The 18,721-nt window shown below is 53.1% G+C and overlaps 1 protein-coding gene across 5 annotated transcripts in view; it reads right to left on the bottom strand.

Moving 5' to 3' along the window:
• Positions 1 to 18,721, bottom strand: part of Bicra (BRD4 interacting chromatin remodeling complex associated protein) — a 66,836-nt gene that overhangs the window by 6,291 nt on the left and 41,824 nt on the right. For 2 of the 5 annotated variants that reach the window (XM_051206908.1, XM_051206910.1), the window contains exons 2-8: positions 17,766 to 17,866; positions 15,382 to 15,427; positions 15,228 to 15,270; positions 12,415 to 12,480; positions 7,568 to 9,511; positions 7,045 to 7,221; positions 38 to 673 (exon numbers count right to left, since the gene is read on the bottom strand). In XM_051206908.1, the coding sequence (XP_051062865.1) occupies positions 38 to 673; positions 7,045 to 7,221; positions 7,568 to 9,511; positions 12,415 to 12,480; positions 15,228 to 15,270; positions 15,382 to 15,422 (2,907 nt within the window). In that variant the 5' untranslated portion in view covers positions 15,423 to 15,427; positions 17,766 to 17,866. Of the gene's footprint in view, positions 1 to 37; positions 674 to 7,044; positions 7,222 to 7,567; positions 9,512 to 12,414; positions 12,481 to 15,227; positions 15,271 to 15,381; positions 15,428 to 15,595; positions 15,663 to 17,765; positions 17,867 to 18,721 lie in introns of those variants that run through there. The other 3 variants (XM_051206909.1, XM_051206912.1, XM_051206911.1) reach the window with 3 other exon arrangements.

Raw genomic sequence — 18,721 nt, 5'->3', positions numbered from 1 at the left:
TGGGGAAGTTAGGTTAGGTGTCCCTACTGATGGTTACCTGGTGGAATCTTTCCAGAAGTGCTTTTGGCTGGGGCAGTGCCGGAAAGGGGGCGGTTACCATCTGGAAGGTCCGAGGTGGTGGCGGAGGGGGTGCTGTGGGCTCAGGGACCATGTGCAGGGCTGGTGGCGGAGTGGGGGACTTATGGGGCCCCTGGCCCTGTGGGAACTGGAGCTGGAAGTCAGGGGGTGTGGGGACTGGCAACCTGGTGGAAGGCTCCGAGGAGGCGGCTGTGGTAGAGGGGGTGGAGGCAGGAGGCAGGTGGGGGGCTGGGGGCAGTGGGCCCTCAGGGGGCTGGGATGGGGGTCGCAGAGGGGGCTGGGGTGGGCCTGGGGCCGTGGGCGCTGGGGTTCCAGCGGGTGGTGGGGCGCTCAATTGATTCTGGATGACAAAGATACCAGGTATTGTTGGGGGGCCCTGGGGTGGAGGGCAGGGGTGCAGGGTGGGCTCCAAGGGTGGGCAGGTCAGGCTCTGCGGCTGGGATGGAGGGCGGGAGTGGGGTCTTGAGGGTGGGCGGGAAGGGGGCCTGGCAGGGTGTGGGGAGGGCATGTGGGGACTGTCTCCCAGGGTGGCCTGGTGAGGTAGTGATGGGGAGGAGGCAGGGCCAGGGGCCTTCAGTGGGGCAGCTGCGGGGATCTGTGTAGGAAAGGGGTAGAGAGGCAGAGACAGGCTCAGATTGGTCTTGGCTTCCACTTTCCCAAGACCCTGTAACCCCAGCCATCCTTCACCCAGAAGACCTCAACCACCCAAAGGCTCCATTCCCTGCCCACCCCAGTCCAGTCTGAGGCAGGACCCAGCTCACCCGCATCCCTGCACCCTCTCTCCCACCCACAACCCTGTCGCCACATGTCCCCCACCCTATTCTACCCCCATCTCCCCTGTGCACCCCCCCACCCAGCAGCAGCAGCAACAGCAGCAGACAAACGCAAGCCCTGCAGGGTGTGGGGGGGGGGTCGCAGCAGCAGAGGAAGCAGCAGCAGGGACGCTGGGGAGTACCACAGCACAGGGAGCAGCTGCCTGCACGACATTACATGGACGCCACTCGGGACGCGTGCCTTCGTGACCCAGGAGCGAGGAGAAGAGGGCGACAGGAAGTGGCCAGCCGTGGGAAATGGGTGTGTGGGTGGTGTTCGGGGCACCGTTGCTGGGTCCTGGGTTTTGTTGCCTGTCTCAGCGCCCATGTCCACTTTGTATACGTGTGTGGTAGTTGTAGCCTGCGGCCAAACCCTCAGCCTGCATCCTGCACCGCCGTTCTGTCCTTCATCCCTCAGTCACAGTTCTGCTGTCATCCTCAAGTCACGACCACAGCCCACACCATGGAGTCAGTGAGTGCCAGCTGTGGACCCAAGACTTGGCTGGCACTCCGACCTTGAACAATGACCTAGCCACTACTTTTGGCTAATGGGATGTCTCACAGTATGGCCTGCGCTCACATTGACTTCATGACGGCTGTAGGGGACTCTGCCACCAAGGAGAGGTGGGGCTTGAACTGTTAGGTTCTCGAGTAGCTCCCACCCTGCCTCCTGGGACACTGGGCTGGCAAGATGGCTCAGAAGCTAGAGACTTGCTGCCAAGTCTGATGACCCGAGTTCGATCCCCAGAACCCACACGGTGGCCCTCTGCCCTGCACACATGGTCTGTGGCATGCACATGGGTACACACACACACACACACACACACACACACACACACACAGACCCAAGAAAACCACTCTCCCTCAGTGGTTTTCAACCTTCCTAATGCTGAATCCCTTTAATATAGCCAGTCATGATGTGGCAGACCTCCAACCACAAAATTATTTCTGTTACTACATCACAACTGCAATTTTGCTACTGCTATGAATCGTATAATCTAAAATGTGTTAGTATCCTTCAACCCCCGAAGGGGTCGTGACCCACATGCCGAGAACCCTTGCTCTACACTGCAGCTTAGTGTGGTGTTTCTCTTCCACACATCTGGCCTCAAAGGCTGGGACACTTTGAGCAACCCTTCCCCCAAGCAACCCCTCCCCCAAGCTTAGCTCTACCTTAGGAGACTAAGAAGCAAAATACACCCAAAACAAACCAGACCAACAACCGGCCTCGCCACACCTACAGTGCTGCCAGCTCCAAACGGGGCAGAGTAACAGCTGCTCTGGGCCTGCCACAGTGAAAGGGACCGTCCAACAGTGCCACAAACGGCAGTACGTCTGTCTACTATACGCCAAGACTTGGATTCCATCCCCAGGACCACATCAACCTGGCACAGTAGCTCAAGCACTTGGGAGCTCGAGGCAGGAGGATCAGGAGTTCAAGGTCATCCTTAGCTAAACAAAACAAACCTTTAACTTAGGGGGGTGGAGAAGATCTATCTGCAAGGCAGAGCAGAGCTGTGCTAATGTCCTTTAAAGGTTTTTTTTTTTTTTTTAAATGTACATAGGTGCTTTACCTGTATGTATGTCTGGCCCACAGAGGCTAGAAGAGAGCACACTGAATCCCCTGGAACTGGAGTCACAGATGTCTGTGAACTCCCTTTAGGGATATTTTTGATTGGTTTACTCATCATTCCACAAATAATACAATGTTTCACTTGAATTTCTTTTGTTTTTTTCTGAGATGGGTTTCTCTGTGTAGCCCTGGTAGTCCTAGAACTCATTTTATAGACCAGGCTGGCCTCGAACTCAGAGATCTACCTGCCTCTGCTTCCTGAGTGCTGGGATTAAAGGTATGTACCACCATCAACCAAACATTTTTCAAAAAGTAAAAGCAGGGCTAGAGAGATGGCTCAGCACCTGAGAGCACAGGATGCTTTTCCAGAGGACCCAGGTCAGGTCTCATTACTCACATGGTGGCTCACAAAGATCCTTTTACTCCAGTTCCAGGGGTTCAACAGTGTCTATAAACACACACACACACACACACACACACACACACACTCGCACACGCACACGCACTCACACGCACGCGCACGCGCGCGGCACCAGGTACCAAGGACACACATGGTGGAGACGGACATACACGTAGGCAAACACTTATTTTGTTTGTTATTTGAGACAGGGTTTCTTTGTGCAACAATCCTGGCTGTCCTGGAACTCCCTCTGCAGTGCTAGGATCAAAGGTGTGCGCCACTACCGCCTGGCTCAAAATGAAAACATCTTGAAAGATGATCCCAGTACTTGCTCACACGGATATCTACTGTGGCCAAATTTACAGTAGGCAAACCAGAGTATAACCCAGTGTAATGAAAGCATACTAGTGTCCTGATGCCTAAGAAAAACCAGCCCTTTCCATTACCCTAAATGCCCTTCCAGTAGTGGCCACACGGGGGCGTGGGAGAGCTAAGTGAAACAAGACTATAGAGCTGAGCAAGTTTAAACCGGTTTATGAGATTGGGGGGGGGCAGAGATGGCTGGGTGGACGACAGACCAGTTCACGCCTCTGGGACACATACGCTAGTACATAAATGTATATACACGCAAAGTACATTTAAGATTAAATTTAAAACACATAAACTGGAGTACCAAACTGAGTCAAGCAGCAGTCTGGTGTGTGTACACCAGATTTGCTAGCTAGCTTTGCTAACAGCACAACAGCGGTACAAAGTTATAGCTTGTACAAAACAAGTGGGCCTTTTTTGTTTTACTTTGCTTGGTTTTTGAAGCCTCACGTGTTAACTCAGAGTAGCCTCAAACACCCAGCAATATTCCTGCCGCAGGCTCCAGACTGCTTCAGTTATAGAAGTACACCACGTCAGACTGATACAATGGCTGAGGAGAAAATTCCTCCCCAGGGCTGTCATGCTGTACTAACATCTCAGGAGTCCAGGGTAACATGCACAACCTAGGACTAGTGTTTGGTTCCCAACACCCCCACGGCAGCTCACAACCGCCTTTATTTCTAGGGGATCTGACACCCTCTTCTGGCCTCTGTGGGCAACAGGCATACAAGTGGTGGGCATACATACACACAGGCAAAATACCTGTACCCATTAAAAAAAAAAATCGCTAACAGTCTCTAAGACACTCCCTAGCCATCCCATCTCCCTATATTGAAGCTCCACCCTCATCAACCCAGGATTAGTGTCTATGGCCAGGAATTCCCCCAAAGTGATCCTATTTCACTTCCAAGACGAAGCCACACAGCAGTTTCTACTCCCACCCAGTACTTACCACCGTGGGGAAGCCAACCATGGCTTGTTGTGACCTGTCTCTTCGGACGCCCACACAGACTGAGCTGCGAGGCAGATTCACCAGTCTCAGCAAGCCTTTACATGACTGCAGCCTTGCCTGACACTTTTCTTAGTTCTTGGTTTAAGGCCCAGGCTGGCCTGGAACTCATTAGGCAAATCAGAGTGTCTCGAACTCAGAACTCTGCCAGCCTCTGCCTTCTAGGTCCTGGGATTCAAGGCATGTCATGGCCTGCACGCTGACCTGGAACTCACTCAGATAACCTTGAACCTCTGGGTCTTCTTGTTTCTGATTCCCAAGGGGTAGGCAGGCTTGTAAGTATGAGCTACCACACCAGCTACCTGGCTCCTTTTGGTTAAGAGCTGTCTCAGTGTTGGTCAGATCTGGCACACACACCGGGCAGCAGTAGCGCACACCTTTAATCCCAGCACTTGGGAGGCAGAGGCAGGTGGATCTCTGAGTTCAAGGCCAGCCTGGTCTACGGAGTGAGTTCCAGGATAGCCAGGGCTACATAGAGAAACCCTGTCTTCAAAATCAAAATCAAAACAGACAAAACAAAACAAACCACAGCATGCATGAGTTTATACACGTGTCCTCACTCTATACAGTAGCTGCACAGAGAAATAATCTTCCCTAAGATGGAAGGGTCCAGAAGAGGGGTGGAAGATGCTAGGGCTCTTCCCTCCCCCACACTCCATAATCCCCTCAGACCATGACTTGTCAATTATATACACTGCCTGCTAGGGACATTCATGGGTGTGGCCAGCATTTTAAAACTGTAAAAGAGGGGCTGCAGAGATGGCTCAGCAGTTAAGAGCACTGCCTACTCTTCCAGAGGTCTTGAGTTCAATTCCCAGCGACCACGTGATGGCTCACGGCCATCTACAGTGGGATCTGATGCCCTCTCCTGGCCTGCAGTGTTCATGCAGATGGAGCACCATACACATACGATAAAACAAAAACAAACAAAAATGTATAAACGGGCAGAACTGGAGAGCTGGCTTGGTGGTTAAGAGCACCTGTCACTCTTCCAGGACTCGGGTTCTGTTCCCAGCACCCACGTCAGGTGGGTCACAACAGCCTGTAACTCCAGCTCCAGGGAGTCTGACACCTCTGGCCTCTGAGTGCACATTTCCATAAACAGATACACACATCTACAACAGCTGGAGATCCTGACTACAACAGACCCAAGCAAGCTCCGACTATGTGTGGAGGACACACTAGCTCACTGAATCTACCTAAGCCCTCCTCCCCACCCCGATCGAGACAGAAGAAACATGTTCAAGTGTCTTCTGCAGGCATTCTGCATGTAAAACCACGGCTATTCAAGACCAAGTCCACACTGACTTTGCCACCAACCACTTGCTAATAAATGATCTGTTCCAACTCCCTCCCACCCCTCCTCTGGCCCTTCTTTTTTAAAACAAGTTTGAGATCGGCCTCTCTGGAATAAAAGGCAGCCTGCCTTAACGTCTCATATGCTTATGGTTCACATGAGGTCAACGGCTTAGTTTCCTCACATGTAAAGAGTATCCACAAATCAACAAGAAACTGACCAGGAACCAACAGGTAAAAACAGCAAAGAATATAAACAATTTCATAGAGTAAATAGCTCTTAAATGCATAAAACCTTGCCCGACTTCATTGACAATGAAAATAAAGACAACTTAAAAATTAGTACAAGACACTGTAATCTCAATACACTAGTGAGGGAAAAAAACAAATGCACATTATACTCCTGGCAAAGCTAAAACCAACGGACAGTCCACAGAAGGCGGCCTTAAGATATCATTACAATATAAAGCCATACACATTTACATTCCAGGGAACTCAGTTTAAAAAACTTATTCTAAGTTAGGTGTGGCAGAATAGAGTTGTATGCCCAGTGACTTCAGATTCTGAGGCAGAAGGACAAATGAAAGGATTACACTGGGCAATTTAGCAATACTCTCTCAAAATAAAAATGTTCAAAGGGCTTGTGATGTATCTCAGAGTACAAGCTTGCCTAGAACCACCAATGAGGGGCTGGGGGCGTGGCTCAGTGGTAGAGCCCCTGCCTAGAATCCCCCAGTGAGGGGCTGAGGGTATGGCTCAGTGGGAGAACACCTGCCTTGAAAACACAAAACTCTCAGTTCAAACCCAGATCACAAAACAATGTATCCTGCAAAATGCCACCTATACAGCTGTTATCTGTGGCCTTGTTCCTCAGAAACCCGCCAACAGGGACTGGCTAAAGAAATAACGCATCCACACAATGGTCTACTACACAGCTGCCAAGGTCAAGTTTAAACAGCAGCTATGAGGGTGAACCTAGGCACAGCACACTATTGCATTTTATAAAAGTGGGAGATGGTGTGTTCACGTGTGGTCATGCTCGTGTCCACAATGAAAGGCCGCTCAAGAGCTCTGTTCAGGAGGGGCTGAGGATTTCACTACATTTCTCCTGGCTGTTGTTGAGACGGGGTCTCATGCGGCCCAGGCTGGCTTCACACTCTCTAGGTAAGCGAGAACGACTGTGAACAACGACCCTCCTGAGTACCCGTTACCGACAGGCGCCATCATGTCTGACTTTAGTATGTTCTGAAATGTAAAGGAGTTGTGGTACCCCACACAGGAAGAGGTTACTTCCCAACCCTCCGTGACTTGTGTGCCCACCTAAAGCCACTCTCCCTGGGCTGGCCCTGGTCTCAAATGTGCACTGTGGCTGTGGCCGTGAGACATTCAGGGAACATGAGAGCAAAGAACAGAGGGCAGCGTGTTTCCCAAGGCAGCGGACAAGAGGCAGGCAGGGCAGAGCAGGGAGCCGTGGGAGGAGGGGGCCGGGCTGCCAGGGTGCATCTACCTGGGGAGCCGGAGCTGGGGAAGCCTGGCTGTCGGGAGTCTGAGCGCCGAGGCCAGCTCCTTTGGTCACGGGTGTGGCCAGGGCTGGGTCTTGGGCAGGAGGCGGGGCGCTCACTATGACCGAGGCAGGCACCGAGAGGTGGGGACCCTCTGTAGAGAGGGGCTGCTGGCTCCTCTCCTGCAAGGGGCCACCCACACAGGGTCAGAAGCCCCGCCAAGAGGCCGCGGGCTCCCATGAGCCTGCCACCCCCACTCAATCTCATGGGGGACCGCAGATGAGAGGCGCAAGGCAGGCAGACCCCAAAAACTCTTGCCCACCGTCGTGCGTTCCATCCGCCCATGTCTCACATACTCCCTCCCCGAGCCGCTCTCCTGCCTGTCAGCTCACCACGCACGTCCCCCGTGTCAGTCAGTCTCATCTCTCAGGCAACCTTGCAGACATCCCCGAGAGCCTCCACTAGCCGCCTCGGCTCAGTGATTCGCCACGCAACCCCTTTCCCTCCTCCCTCAACGCTCCCCCATACCTGGGGCAGGAACATCTGGAGGGAATCCTGAGTGAGGATGGCCGCGGTGGCCGCAGGGGGCGGCTGCCCCAGGACTATCTTCTCCGGGCTGGCCTGAGGAGGGGTGGCCTGAGGCTGGGTGGCCGCCTGTGGAGTAGGGGCCTGTGGAGGCTGCTGTGTCGGCGGCTGTTGGAGACCCAGGGGCAGTGGTGTGGTGACGGCAGGGGGCACCTGGGTAGCAGACTGAACTGCCAGGACAGGCGTGGCCTCCCCAGTGGTAGCAGCTGGGGTGGTGGGCTGCACCAGCCCGTCAGGGGCGTTGAGCATGGCCACAGCACTGGGGGGCAGGGTGACACCCTGGAGGACGGTGGTGGCGGTGGGGCCGGTGGGGGCTGGCTGGCTCTGGGTCGGCAGGCTGCCGGTGGCCAACGAAACGGGCATCTGGAAGAGGGCAGGCTGGCCCACCTGGATGGGGGCCGCAGAGAGGATGTGCGCGGCGGCGCTGTGTGCCCCGGAGTGGGGTGCCAGCACAGGGCCTAGACTCAGTGGACCTGTCAGGTTCTGGTTGGTGAGGATCGGGTTGGCAATGAGCTGTCCACCTGTATGGGGTGCTGTGGCTGTGAGGATCTGGCCACCCACGTTGGCAGGCAGGGCAGAGAGTGATTGGGGGAGTTGAACAGCCTGGGTGCCGGGCAGCAGAAACTGGTTCTGGCCAGGAAGCATGTGCTGGGCTGGGATCACAATACTGCTGCCTTGATTGAGGAGGTGGACGCTCATGGGCTTGCTGAGGGCCCCGGGGGGCTGCGGCGGCGCTGTCCCCGTGGTGGTGACGGGTGGCTGCTTGAATACGTTCGCCTGCAAGGCCGGTGCGGGGAAGCCAGATAGCACCACATTCTGGCCAGCTTTGCCGGCGGCCATGAAAGTCAGGTTCTGGGGACCCTTAGGCTGCTGCGGCAGGGTCCCCGGTTCGCCCTGGATGGTGAGAGTTGCCCCTGTGGGGGTGAAGGGCTTGGGTGTCAGCTGGTAGAGTTTGGGTAGCACCCCTGCAGGCTTGGGCTGGATGGGCGTGGGGGTTCTGTGTAAAATCACATTGGGTGCTTGTACCAGCGGTGACGTGCCAAGGCCTGAGGCCACCGCCAGCGGCTGTCCCGAGGCTGTCCCACTGACCGCTGCAGTGGCGGCCCCTGTCCCGGCAAATACGGAGTTCCCATTTAAAGTGGTGGTCACTGCAGCTGGCAGATTTTTCTGGATGACCAGGCCGGCCCCCTGGGGGGACACACCAGCAGATGCCAGCGTTACTGGTTCTGAGGGCCCGGCTGCGGAGGCCAAGTAGCCACTGACAGGCACCTGCTTTGCCAAGAGCTGGGAGGTGGGTGGGTTAAGGGCCATGACGGGCTGGCCCACCACTTGAATAGGTGCCAGACCCAAGGTGGCTGCTGTGGCAGACCCAGGGCTGCCATTGGGGAGGCTCTGGAGGCCCGGAATGGGCTGAAGGGTCACATTGCCCAGGCCCACAGGTTGCAGGAAGGGCTGAACGCTCAGGGCCTTGTTGACCACATCCTGGGGTGGCACCAGGGCCTGGTGGGTCAGTACAGTAGGTGGAGCTTGCAGTCCCAGCAGGTCTGCACCGCCCGGGAAGAGAGCCTGGGGTCCCGCGGTCACGGTAGCGGCTCCCGTGGCTCCTGTAGCACCAGCCCCATTGTCAGCGGGCTGCAGGGTGGGCAGCTGGAAGGGGCCCAGGTCCAGTTCAGCCTCAGCCTCCAGGGTCTGTTCTGTGATGTTGGCTTCCTGGAGACTCTGCTGGAGAATGTCACAGGGCTGCTCTGGGCCCCCACCGCCCCCTCCACCTCCTCCCGCAGCAGGGGAGCCCAAGATATCATCTTCCAGGAAGTCCAGGTCCACGCTTGGGGCAGGCTGGCTGGGCTCCGGGTTTAGGTGGTTGCTGGAAGCTTCCTGCACATGAAGCTGGAGGGCAGTCAAGAGAAGAAGGCAAGAGCTAAGGTCACCAAAGGGACACCCGGTGTCAAAGGCCACTACAATCCATTGATTTTTCTATCTGAAAGTGGCTGGCTGGACGCAGATCAAACCCTGGCTTGGCTGTGGGCTTGACTATGCAACCTGCAGTTTGCTTAATCTGACCCCAATTTCCCCCTCTGCACCCAGCAGTAGAAGGTAAGAAAAATATTGGGGATGGACGTAAGCCAGATTGTTCAGTGGGCAAAAGCGTTCACCTCACAATCCCGATGACCCGAGTTCCGGCCCCCCGTTCCCAGTGTGGAAAGGGGCAAGTGACCCTTTCAATCTGTCCTTTGCATGCATGAAGGTGTCTCTCACACACATATACCATATTAATACAGAAAATATGTTCCCTTTTTTTCAAAAGACAAAGTCTGATTATGTAACCCTGGCTGACCTGGAACTCACTATACAGATCACCAGGGTAGCCTTGAACTCAGAGAGTTTCCTGCATTTTTTTTCCCCCCTTAAACAGTCAATTGGGCAGATGAGATAGAGGCAATTACATGTGGGCTCGACAGCCTGAGATCCATCCCTGGATCCCACAAGATGACAGATGACCTGTGACCTCCACACACATGCTGTGGTAAACTCACGTGTACATGTGTGTACTGATGCACAAGCCTACACACACACACACACACACACACACACACCAAATAAAAGGGAGAAATATATGAAATTAAGAACTCATCATGTTGCCTAGGCTGGCCTTGAGTTTGTTCCAGAGCTAAAGATGACTTTTTCTATAATTATTGTATGTGTACGTGTGTGCCTATGCATATGTTTGTTTGTACAACACATATGTGCCTGGTGTCTACAGAGGTCAGAAGAAAGTTGAACTCCCTGGAACTGGAGTTACCGACAGTTATAAGCCACCATGTGGCTGCTGGGAATTGAACTCAGGTTCTCTGCAATGCTCTTAACCACAGGGCCATCTTTTCAGACTCCACGGATGACTTTGAACTCCACATCCTCTTGTTTCTGTCTCCCAAGCGCTGGCACCCTAGGCAAGTACTACCACACCTCACACCTGCCTGGTTTTGTTTTGGTTTTTCTTTCTTGTTTTGTTTTTTAATTTTTGTAAGAGCAAACTTTGCTGGGAGTTCTGGATAATACATTGCATAATGATCCAGCCACCCCCAGGGCTTGTCATAAGAAGGCAAGCATGTGACGTCATATATGACACATACAAAACTTCTCTGGCTCCAGAATTCACTGTGAGGCAGCAGGGTTGGGGGGAAGACTGACCACAAGCACAGCTACTGCTGCCTGGGGGTGGGGGGTGGGGTGGGGGGCTGGGCTGGCGCCATGCTCCCTGGGTCCGTGACCAGTGGCTAACACTGCTCAGTATGCGTGTAGTCCAGTACCACAGAAAATATACAGGCTTGAGGCATGTCAACTCCTCAGATTTTGACTAGATGAGAGAAAGATTCAGAGTTGGGGCTGGGCACAAGGCTCAGTTGGTAGAGTACCTGCCTAGAGAGAATGAACCTGGGTTCAGTTCCCAGCACAGACTTGAAGAGGTGGTGGTGTAAGACCATAATCCCAACACCCGAGGGTAGTGGCAGAAGCATTAGAAATTGAAGGCCATCCTCAGCTACCCAGTGAGTTTCTGGCTGTTCGGGACTACATGAGACCTTGTCTCAGAAAACCAAAATACCGAAATTTCAATAAAGGACTTAGTAAGGACAGAGGGGCCACCATTGTAACTGGGTCTGTGGACCCCAAGTTGTTTTTCTAAACTTGATCAAATTATTATGAAAGGTTATTTAGAATACGATGTCATGGTTGATGTAAAACTAAAGGAAGATTAGTCATAAAGTAACATGTTGAAAGAATGACAGTTACAATGGCAGGGACCAGGGAAATATGAGGAGGGGCAGGAGCTGAACGGTGGCATAGGGAAAGGGGAAAACACCAGGGAGATGGCTCAGCCTGGAAAGGGCTTGCCTCATAGCTGGCGCTCTAGCCAGAACTCCACTCCCCTAAGCCATACACACACAGAAAGCTGATGGAGCACACCTTTAATCCCAGCACCCAGGAGGCAGAGGCAGGCGGATCTCTGTGAGTTCCAGGCCAGCCTGGTCTACTACAGAGCTACAGGGAAACTCTGTCTCGAAAAACTAAAAAGCAGATGGGGACGGAAAGACACCTAAGCAGTTAAGAGCACTGGCTGCTTTTGGAGAGGACCAGGGTTCCATCCCAAGCACCCACATGGTGGCTTACAGCCATCTGTATATAACTCCAGTTCCTGGAGATCCAACACTGTCTTCCGGACTCCACGGGCACTGTACATGATGTACAATCATGCAGGTAAAATGTTCACACATAAAAATCATAAAACATAATAAAAAAAATTACAGGCGTCAGTAAACTCCATGGTGGGGAGGTAGAGACAGGCGGACTTCAGCCAGCCAGCCAGCCAGCCTTGGCAAGTTCCAGAGCAGTAGAAACCCTTCTAAAACAAGCTTGATGGCTCCTGACAAGTGACAGTACCCACAGCTGACCTCTGGCCTCCACATGTGTGAACATGTGAACTCTGCACACACAGAGGCAATTAAGGGCTGGCATAGTCAAGCTCACAGTACAGGCTCTCTGCACTTCCGATATTCACTTTCAGAGTACATACAGCCTTATGTAGGGGAGAAGCACTTCCCCCAGAGTCACATGGTATCTACCAAAAGCACCAGAGCCGGCCTCTGCGCCTCTCTACGGCCAGGGTGGTGAGACAGCTTAGCTCCTGAACACCACCCACCCCACCCCACCCCCACACACACCCAGGGCATACCCAGCCTCTGCCTCTCCCTCCTTCTCAGCAGCGTGGGAGCAGACCACTGGCCAGCACTTACCCCAGGACCTTCATAGAAGGCACTTTGGGCCTCCACTGGGGCGTCCAGGAGGTCATCGCTATCCAGCTGCAATGAGATGACCCCCCCCACACACACAACCCTCGGTCAAACGTGTACAGGGCAGGACCAGACTCTAGAGCAGAAATCAATTTGGGTTTGAGACAGGAGAGGGGTGTGTGGGGGCGAGACTCACACTCACACCCGAGGCACTACCCCAGCCTGGCCGCTAAGACTCCACCCTTCTGGCGTGCCTGCCTTGATCTTGGGACTTTGGCCTCTTGGTTTGCACCCAACCTGTGCCCGAGTAGAGCTCACAGTCCTCCTGGTAACACATCTTCCGGGGGCTGTGGCAACGCCACCTGCCCAACGCTTTTCACTAACCCCCCCCCCCCCCCACGTCTCCAACGTAGTATCTAACTAACACATAGTTGTGTACCTGCCTCTTGGGGGACTGGACCTGCCGAGTCCTGGGGCATCTTGGCAGCTGAACTGAGCCTGCCAGAGGTAAGAGAGCTCCGTCTGCCCTCCTCCCGAGTGCTGTAGTTCAAGGCATGCACCACCATGCCTGGGCTCCCTCTACTGCATATGCTGAGGTCCAAGCTACTATCCCACGGTACTCCCGAGGGCTCAGCACGATGTTCCTCCTTTAAGAGGCAGCGTTTACATCTCCCATCAGAATGAACACTGCAGTTATTGTCCCCTTTCTCTGTCCTTCCTCATGGACTTCAAACCTGCTGGTAGTTAAAACTAGCCTTCGACTTCTGGCCTCTTGCCTCTACCTCCCCGGTGCTGGGATTACAGGTGTACGCCATCATGCCTCACTTTGTGTGGTGCAGGGAACTGAACTCAGAGCCCCTTACAAGCTAGGCAGGCACCCTACCAACCGAGTCACCCTCAGCCCTTATCAGCTCCTCCCTATCTGTGTGACTTAGGAGACTTAGGTCATAAGAGGTATGTGGCTTCCTCCTGGCTCTCTATCACAGGTTGCTTGTGACAAGGGAAGCCAGCTGCCACAGCCAGAGGAAATTTGAATAGCGTGAGAGAGACACCCATGGGAGACATAGGGCCCCTTGGCAGTGGCCACAGAAGAGAGTCAGGATAGGTATATGTGCTGCACCCAGACAAGCCCTACATGCCTACAGCCCCTGCTCCACACAGACTGCTGTGACCCTGGGGGGGGGGGGATATCCCTGAGCCAGGACCACCCAGCAGACTCCTGACCCAGATGACAAACTGCAAAAGCTTAACAAATACGTACTAAATCACCATTTATCACATTTTCCCAGATAGCACTAGTCTCTGGGACACAAATCAAATCCAAGTCCCCAAAACTGCTGTCAGGTTCAGAATAAATAATCAGTATCGTGGGGTGGCACATGACTTTAATCCCAACGCCCTCTGAGTTCAAGGCCAACCTGATCTACATCAGCAAGTTCTAGGCAGCCAGGACTACATAGAGAGACCCTGCCTCAAAATAAACAAAACAAAAATAAAATCACCTAAGTCTAACCAATTTAGTGCCATCCCATAGTAGTTCTGCCTCAGTCTGAGCCTGTTCCACAAATTTACCACCTCTCGATTTTACTACTGCTAGAGCACTGTGGTCACTTTTAATGTCATTTCCTTAGTGACTCTGTCTGACTATACCAGTTACAGATGGCCTTTGCTTTCTTTCATTTAAAAACATAAATCATTTTATGCCCGTGGCTGTTTTGCCAGCATGCATGTCTGTACACCACATGCATGCCTGGTGCCTTCAGAGGCCCAGGGTGTGTTGGGTCCCCTGGAACTGGAGTTACAGATGGTTGTGAGCTGACTATGGGTGCTAGGAATTGAACTTGGATCCTCTGGAAGAGCAGCTAGCATTCTTTTTTTGTTTGATGGAGACAGGGTTTCTCTGTAGCCCTGGCTGTCCTGGAACTCACTCTGTAGACCAGGCTGGCCCCCAGAGATACTCCTGCCCCTGCTACCACTGCCTGCCTAACAGCCATCCCTCCAATCCCAGACTTTGTTTTTCTTTAATGATTTTAATATTGTATATGTGTGTGCTGCACACACATGGGTGGATGTCTTACTCTTCACTACTCTGCTCTGTTTCCCTCAGACAGGGCCTCTCATTGAATCTGGAGCTAAGCTGGCGATCAACAACCCCCAGCGACCATTCTGTCTCTACCTTCTCCCCAAAGAAATGGAGTAACAGGGGCACATGGCCATGCCTGGCTTCTTACATGGGTACCGGGGATTTGAACTCCGGTCCTCATACTTAACCATACGCTATCTTATCCATAGAGTAGAGCCATCTCTCCAACACCTCTTCTTATTTCTTTCTAGTCATTTTCTGCATATATTTAAAAAAAAAACCCTTTACTAGCGAATAACTTCTATTTACTTGTATTTATTTACTTATCTATTTGTTTATTTAGAGACAGGGTTTCTTTGTGTACCCCTGGCTGTCCTGGAGCTCACTATGTAGACCAGGCTGGCCTCAAACTCACAGAGATCTGTACCTGTGTCTGCCTCCTGAATGCTGGGATTAAAGGCGTGAACCCAGACTTTTTTTTTTTTTTTTAATATAACATGTTTTAATTAAATAAGTGTATCCAATATGGCATCGTCTCCATGTTAAAAGCACGTTGAGGTAGTTTGCTTTTTTTGGGTGACTGGCTTATTCAGTTAACTGGGAAGATAAATGAAGACAGCATCAGCAAGAGGACAGGGCTGGACCGACGTAACTGTCTCAGGGGACCTGGCTCTCCTCCCAGTCCTCCAGCCCCCATGCCCAGCCAATGACCCTCCCTGCCGCTGGCACTTACCTTTTCGGATCCATGCAAGAAGTCATTGAGGGCCTGAGGGTCACTGCGAGAGAGAGAGAGGGAAAAGAGACCTTAAGGAGCTAGGCTGAGGAGTGGAGGGAGGGCAGGGGTGTGGGAGACGGGCATGGGTGGGTGGGGGGAGCCCGTTACTCACCAAATCACGTCTAGTAAGCATCTCCCATCCTCATCATCCATTTCCACTAGATGGGGCAGGTGTGGGAAGAGGGTGAGGGAGACATGATTAGATTGAGGCAGTCTGTCCAGCTGCCCCTTGGGGTGGGGTGGGGGGGGGAGGTGCGCCTGGAGGGGAGGGCCAGAGCAGCTGTTCCTGGAGTGCACAGAGCTAGATGGAGGGGTAGAAGACTCACCTCCCAGGCCCCCTCCCACACAGAAATCCTGACCAGGGAGCCGGGTGTGGTGGCACACTTGGGAGGCAGAGGCAGACGGGTCTCTGTGAGTTCAAGGCCAGCCTGGTCTACAGAGTGAGTTCCAGTATAGCCAATGATACACAGAGAAACCCTGTGTCAAAAAAACAAAAACAAACCAAAAAAAGAAATCCTGACCAGGGATGGAGCAGGGTTCTTAACCCTCTGGTCCTCACATCCACCCCAACCCCACCCCCCACCCCCACCTGACAGGGCATCAGTTGAGACTAAGAGGTCTCTGATGGTTCACAGGCCTTATACTAAGCATTGCATATAGGTTTAACTAAACAAACCACAGCACCCCCACTTTAGGGGTGAGGAGTTAGAGGCTCCTAAATGGCTACTCTCCATCTTTCCTGTAAGCATGCTACACATGTGTGAACCACAGGGAACAGGCCTGCTGCCAACCTCCAGGGCGCAGATCAAATCTGCCATTCTACTTTATAACCTTCAAGTCTCACAGAGTCAAAACCCCAAACTCGCTGGGTGTAAAGTGGCACGTGCCTTTGACCCCAGCCCTTGGGAGGATGTCTGAGTCCTAGAGCAGCCGGGCCTGTATGGGTGCGACCCTGTCTCAAAACCAAAGGAACCTGAACTTCTCTCTCAGGATCTTCTCGGACCCCCCCCCCCCCAAGCCCCCATCACAGGATGACTGTGGCTCACACCAGACAGGCTCCAGCTTGAATTCTGCAGCCTGGCCTCTGCACGCCCCTGAGCCTATGCACTTCCCACCCACTGGTCCAGATGGTGTGGCAGGGGTCTGTCCTAACAGAACGAGGTGATAGGACCAGGGTGGATGGAGGTGACAGGGTGAAGCCTGGAGACCTATGCAGTGTGGATCTGAAGCAAAGGGTAGGTGATGGGGGAGGGTGGAGACTGAGGCATCAGAAAGGAAGTGGGGGGACATGGGGCTAAGCCAGAGCGGTGGCAGTGTAGGGCTGGCCCCATGGCTGAATGATGAGGATGCGGACGGCTAAGGTTTGTCTTGAACCATCTGGTACCCAGTGCTGGCTAGCACTGTCAGAGCCCAGGACAAAGCTTAGCGTGGTCAGCCTCTCGGGGGGGAGGAGGGAGAGACTGCTTTGCCCACTGCACCCCAAAAGGACCGGATGCTGTCTACATTTTCCCACCAGCCTCCCACCACAGAGCATTCCTGCCTTGCAATCAGCCACCCCTTTCTTCAGAGCATCCAACATCCTCCCTCTGCCCTTAATTACCAACATTCCTCCAAAGGGCCCTCCTCCCAGCTATTCATCCCACGCTGTTCATCTTTTTGAGACAGGGTCTCTCATTGGCCTGGAGCTCACCAATTAGGCTAGGCTGGCCAGCTAGCAAACCCCAGGGTATCCCATGGTGCCCGCCTCCCCCGTGCTGGGATTCCATGCCCTGCTCTTCATATGGGTTCTAGGAATCAAATTTAGGTCCTCATTGGCTCTTTACCAGCTGAGCTACCTCTCCAGTCTGCATCTGACTTTCTAAGCGTCTGTCCCCTTCCTTCCAAACACCCATGCAGATTCTTATTAGAGGTACACTGATCAGAGCATCGTCTGTACCCACTATCTGTTTAAACTCCCATGCACTCACCCTTAGACACATCTGGGCAAACACACCCACACGGCCTTCCCTCCTCCTAGTGCATTTTTCTACTGTCCCCATGTTGGTCCTTCCCGTCCAGTAACATGGACTAGACACAATGAGAGGACCATAGCCCCCAAGCTGTGGGAACTTACAGCTCAGGACAAAGGAAACTGCTTTACTAACTCAAGTATCTTCCTGGTCTTTCTCTTCTTTTGTGGTCACTGCAGGGCCTCATGGGTGCTCTGCAGGGGCTCTACCACTGAGCCACGCCCCCAGCCCCTCACTGGGGGATTCTACATAGGGGCTCAACCATAAGTTACACTCACATTGTCTGGGTACAGAGTATGAGGGAGAAGTGAAGCTTGCGGAACATCCTTCCTACAGCTGTACATGGGGATGCAGGCTGGAGAGGAGGGACTGAGGTCACTAAACAAAGTTCTACAAGTCAGATGACAGTGGCCCCTCAAGTACCCCAAAGAATAACGGCTTCTTCAAGAGTGAACTGGGGGGGGGGGAGGGGGTCTCCCCTGGTTACCTGTGCTATGAACGAATCATGAAGGGGAGGATGGGATGGCCACTCCAGGTCTATGCAGGGCCCCGGGCTGGGGACTTCGACAGCGTCCTTTGTGGGGCCAGCTGTGGAAAGAAAAGAGAAGCTGTGAGTGAGGACGGTCATGAGCAGGTAGAAGATGAGGGACAGAGGCGGGCTGTGGGAGGAAGGGAAGAATCTGGACCTGAGAGAAAGGGAGGCTGGGAAGACAATGGGTAGCTGGTACTTATAACCCTGGCACTGGGGAGGCCGAGGCAAGGTTGGAGAGTTGTGGGTAAGCCTGGGCTACACAGGAAGATTCTGTCTCAAAAATTTAAAGAAGGAAAAACACTGCTACTAAGTGTTTGAATTACAACTAAGAACCATGATCAACTAACTTACTTCCCACAGCCTGAACATACAGCCCAGGCGGACCTGGGAACTAGAGAATCCCTCCACCTCAGCCTCAAGTACCAGGATTTACAGACCTGCTATTGAGTTTTAAAAAGGGAGCTGGGGGCTGGGCGGTGATGGCACATGCCTTTAATCCCAGGCAGAGGCAGGCGGACCTCTGTGAGTTTGAGGTCAACCCAAGTTCCAGGACAGGCTCCAAAGCTACACAGAGAAACCCTGCCTCGGGGAAAAAAAATGGGGTGGGGGAGCAGGGCAAAGAGACAGGAGAAGGAAGGGGGGAATCCGCTATTTAGTTACACAAAGCAAACTCACACACTATTAGAAAAACAAGATCTACAGTATGTCTACATACACACCACTACATAACACTATACCAAAACATTTACTGACATTTTAGTTTAATATACAATAGCCAATTCTGGCTCTTTACTTTTTTGTACAGGTAACTGAACCCAGATAATTATGTTTGAAGTAGGCGATAGGGTTACCACCGAGCCACACCCCCAACCCCTCAGTGGGGGAGTCTAGGCAGGGGCTCTATCGCTGAG

This window comes from Phodopus roborovskii, unplaced genomic scaffold, assembly GCF_943737965.1.
Source record: "Phodopus roborovskii unplaced genomic scaffold, PHOROB, whole genome shotgun sequence".
NCBI lineage: Eukaryota > Metazoa > Chordata > Mammalia > Rodentia > Cricetidae > Phodopus > Phodopus roborovskii.
This window is presented reverse-complemented; position numbering and strand designations above follow the sequence as displayed.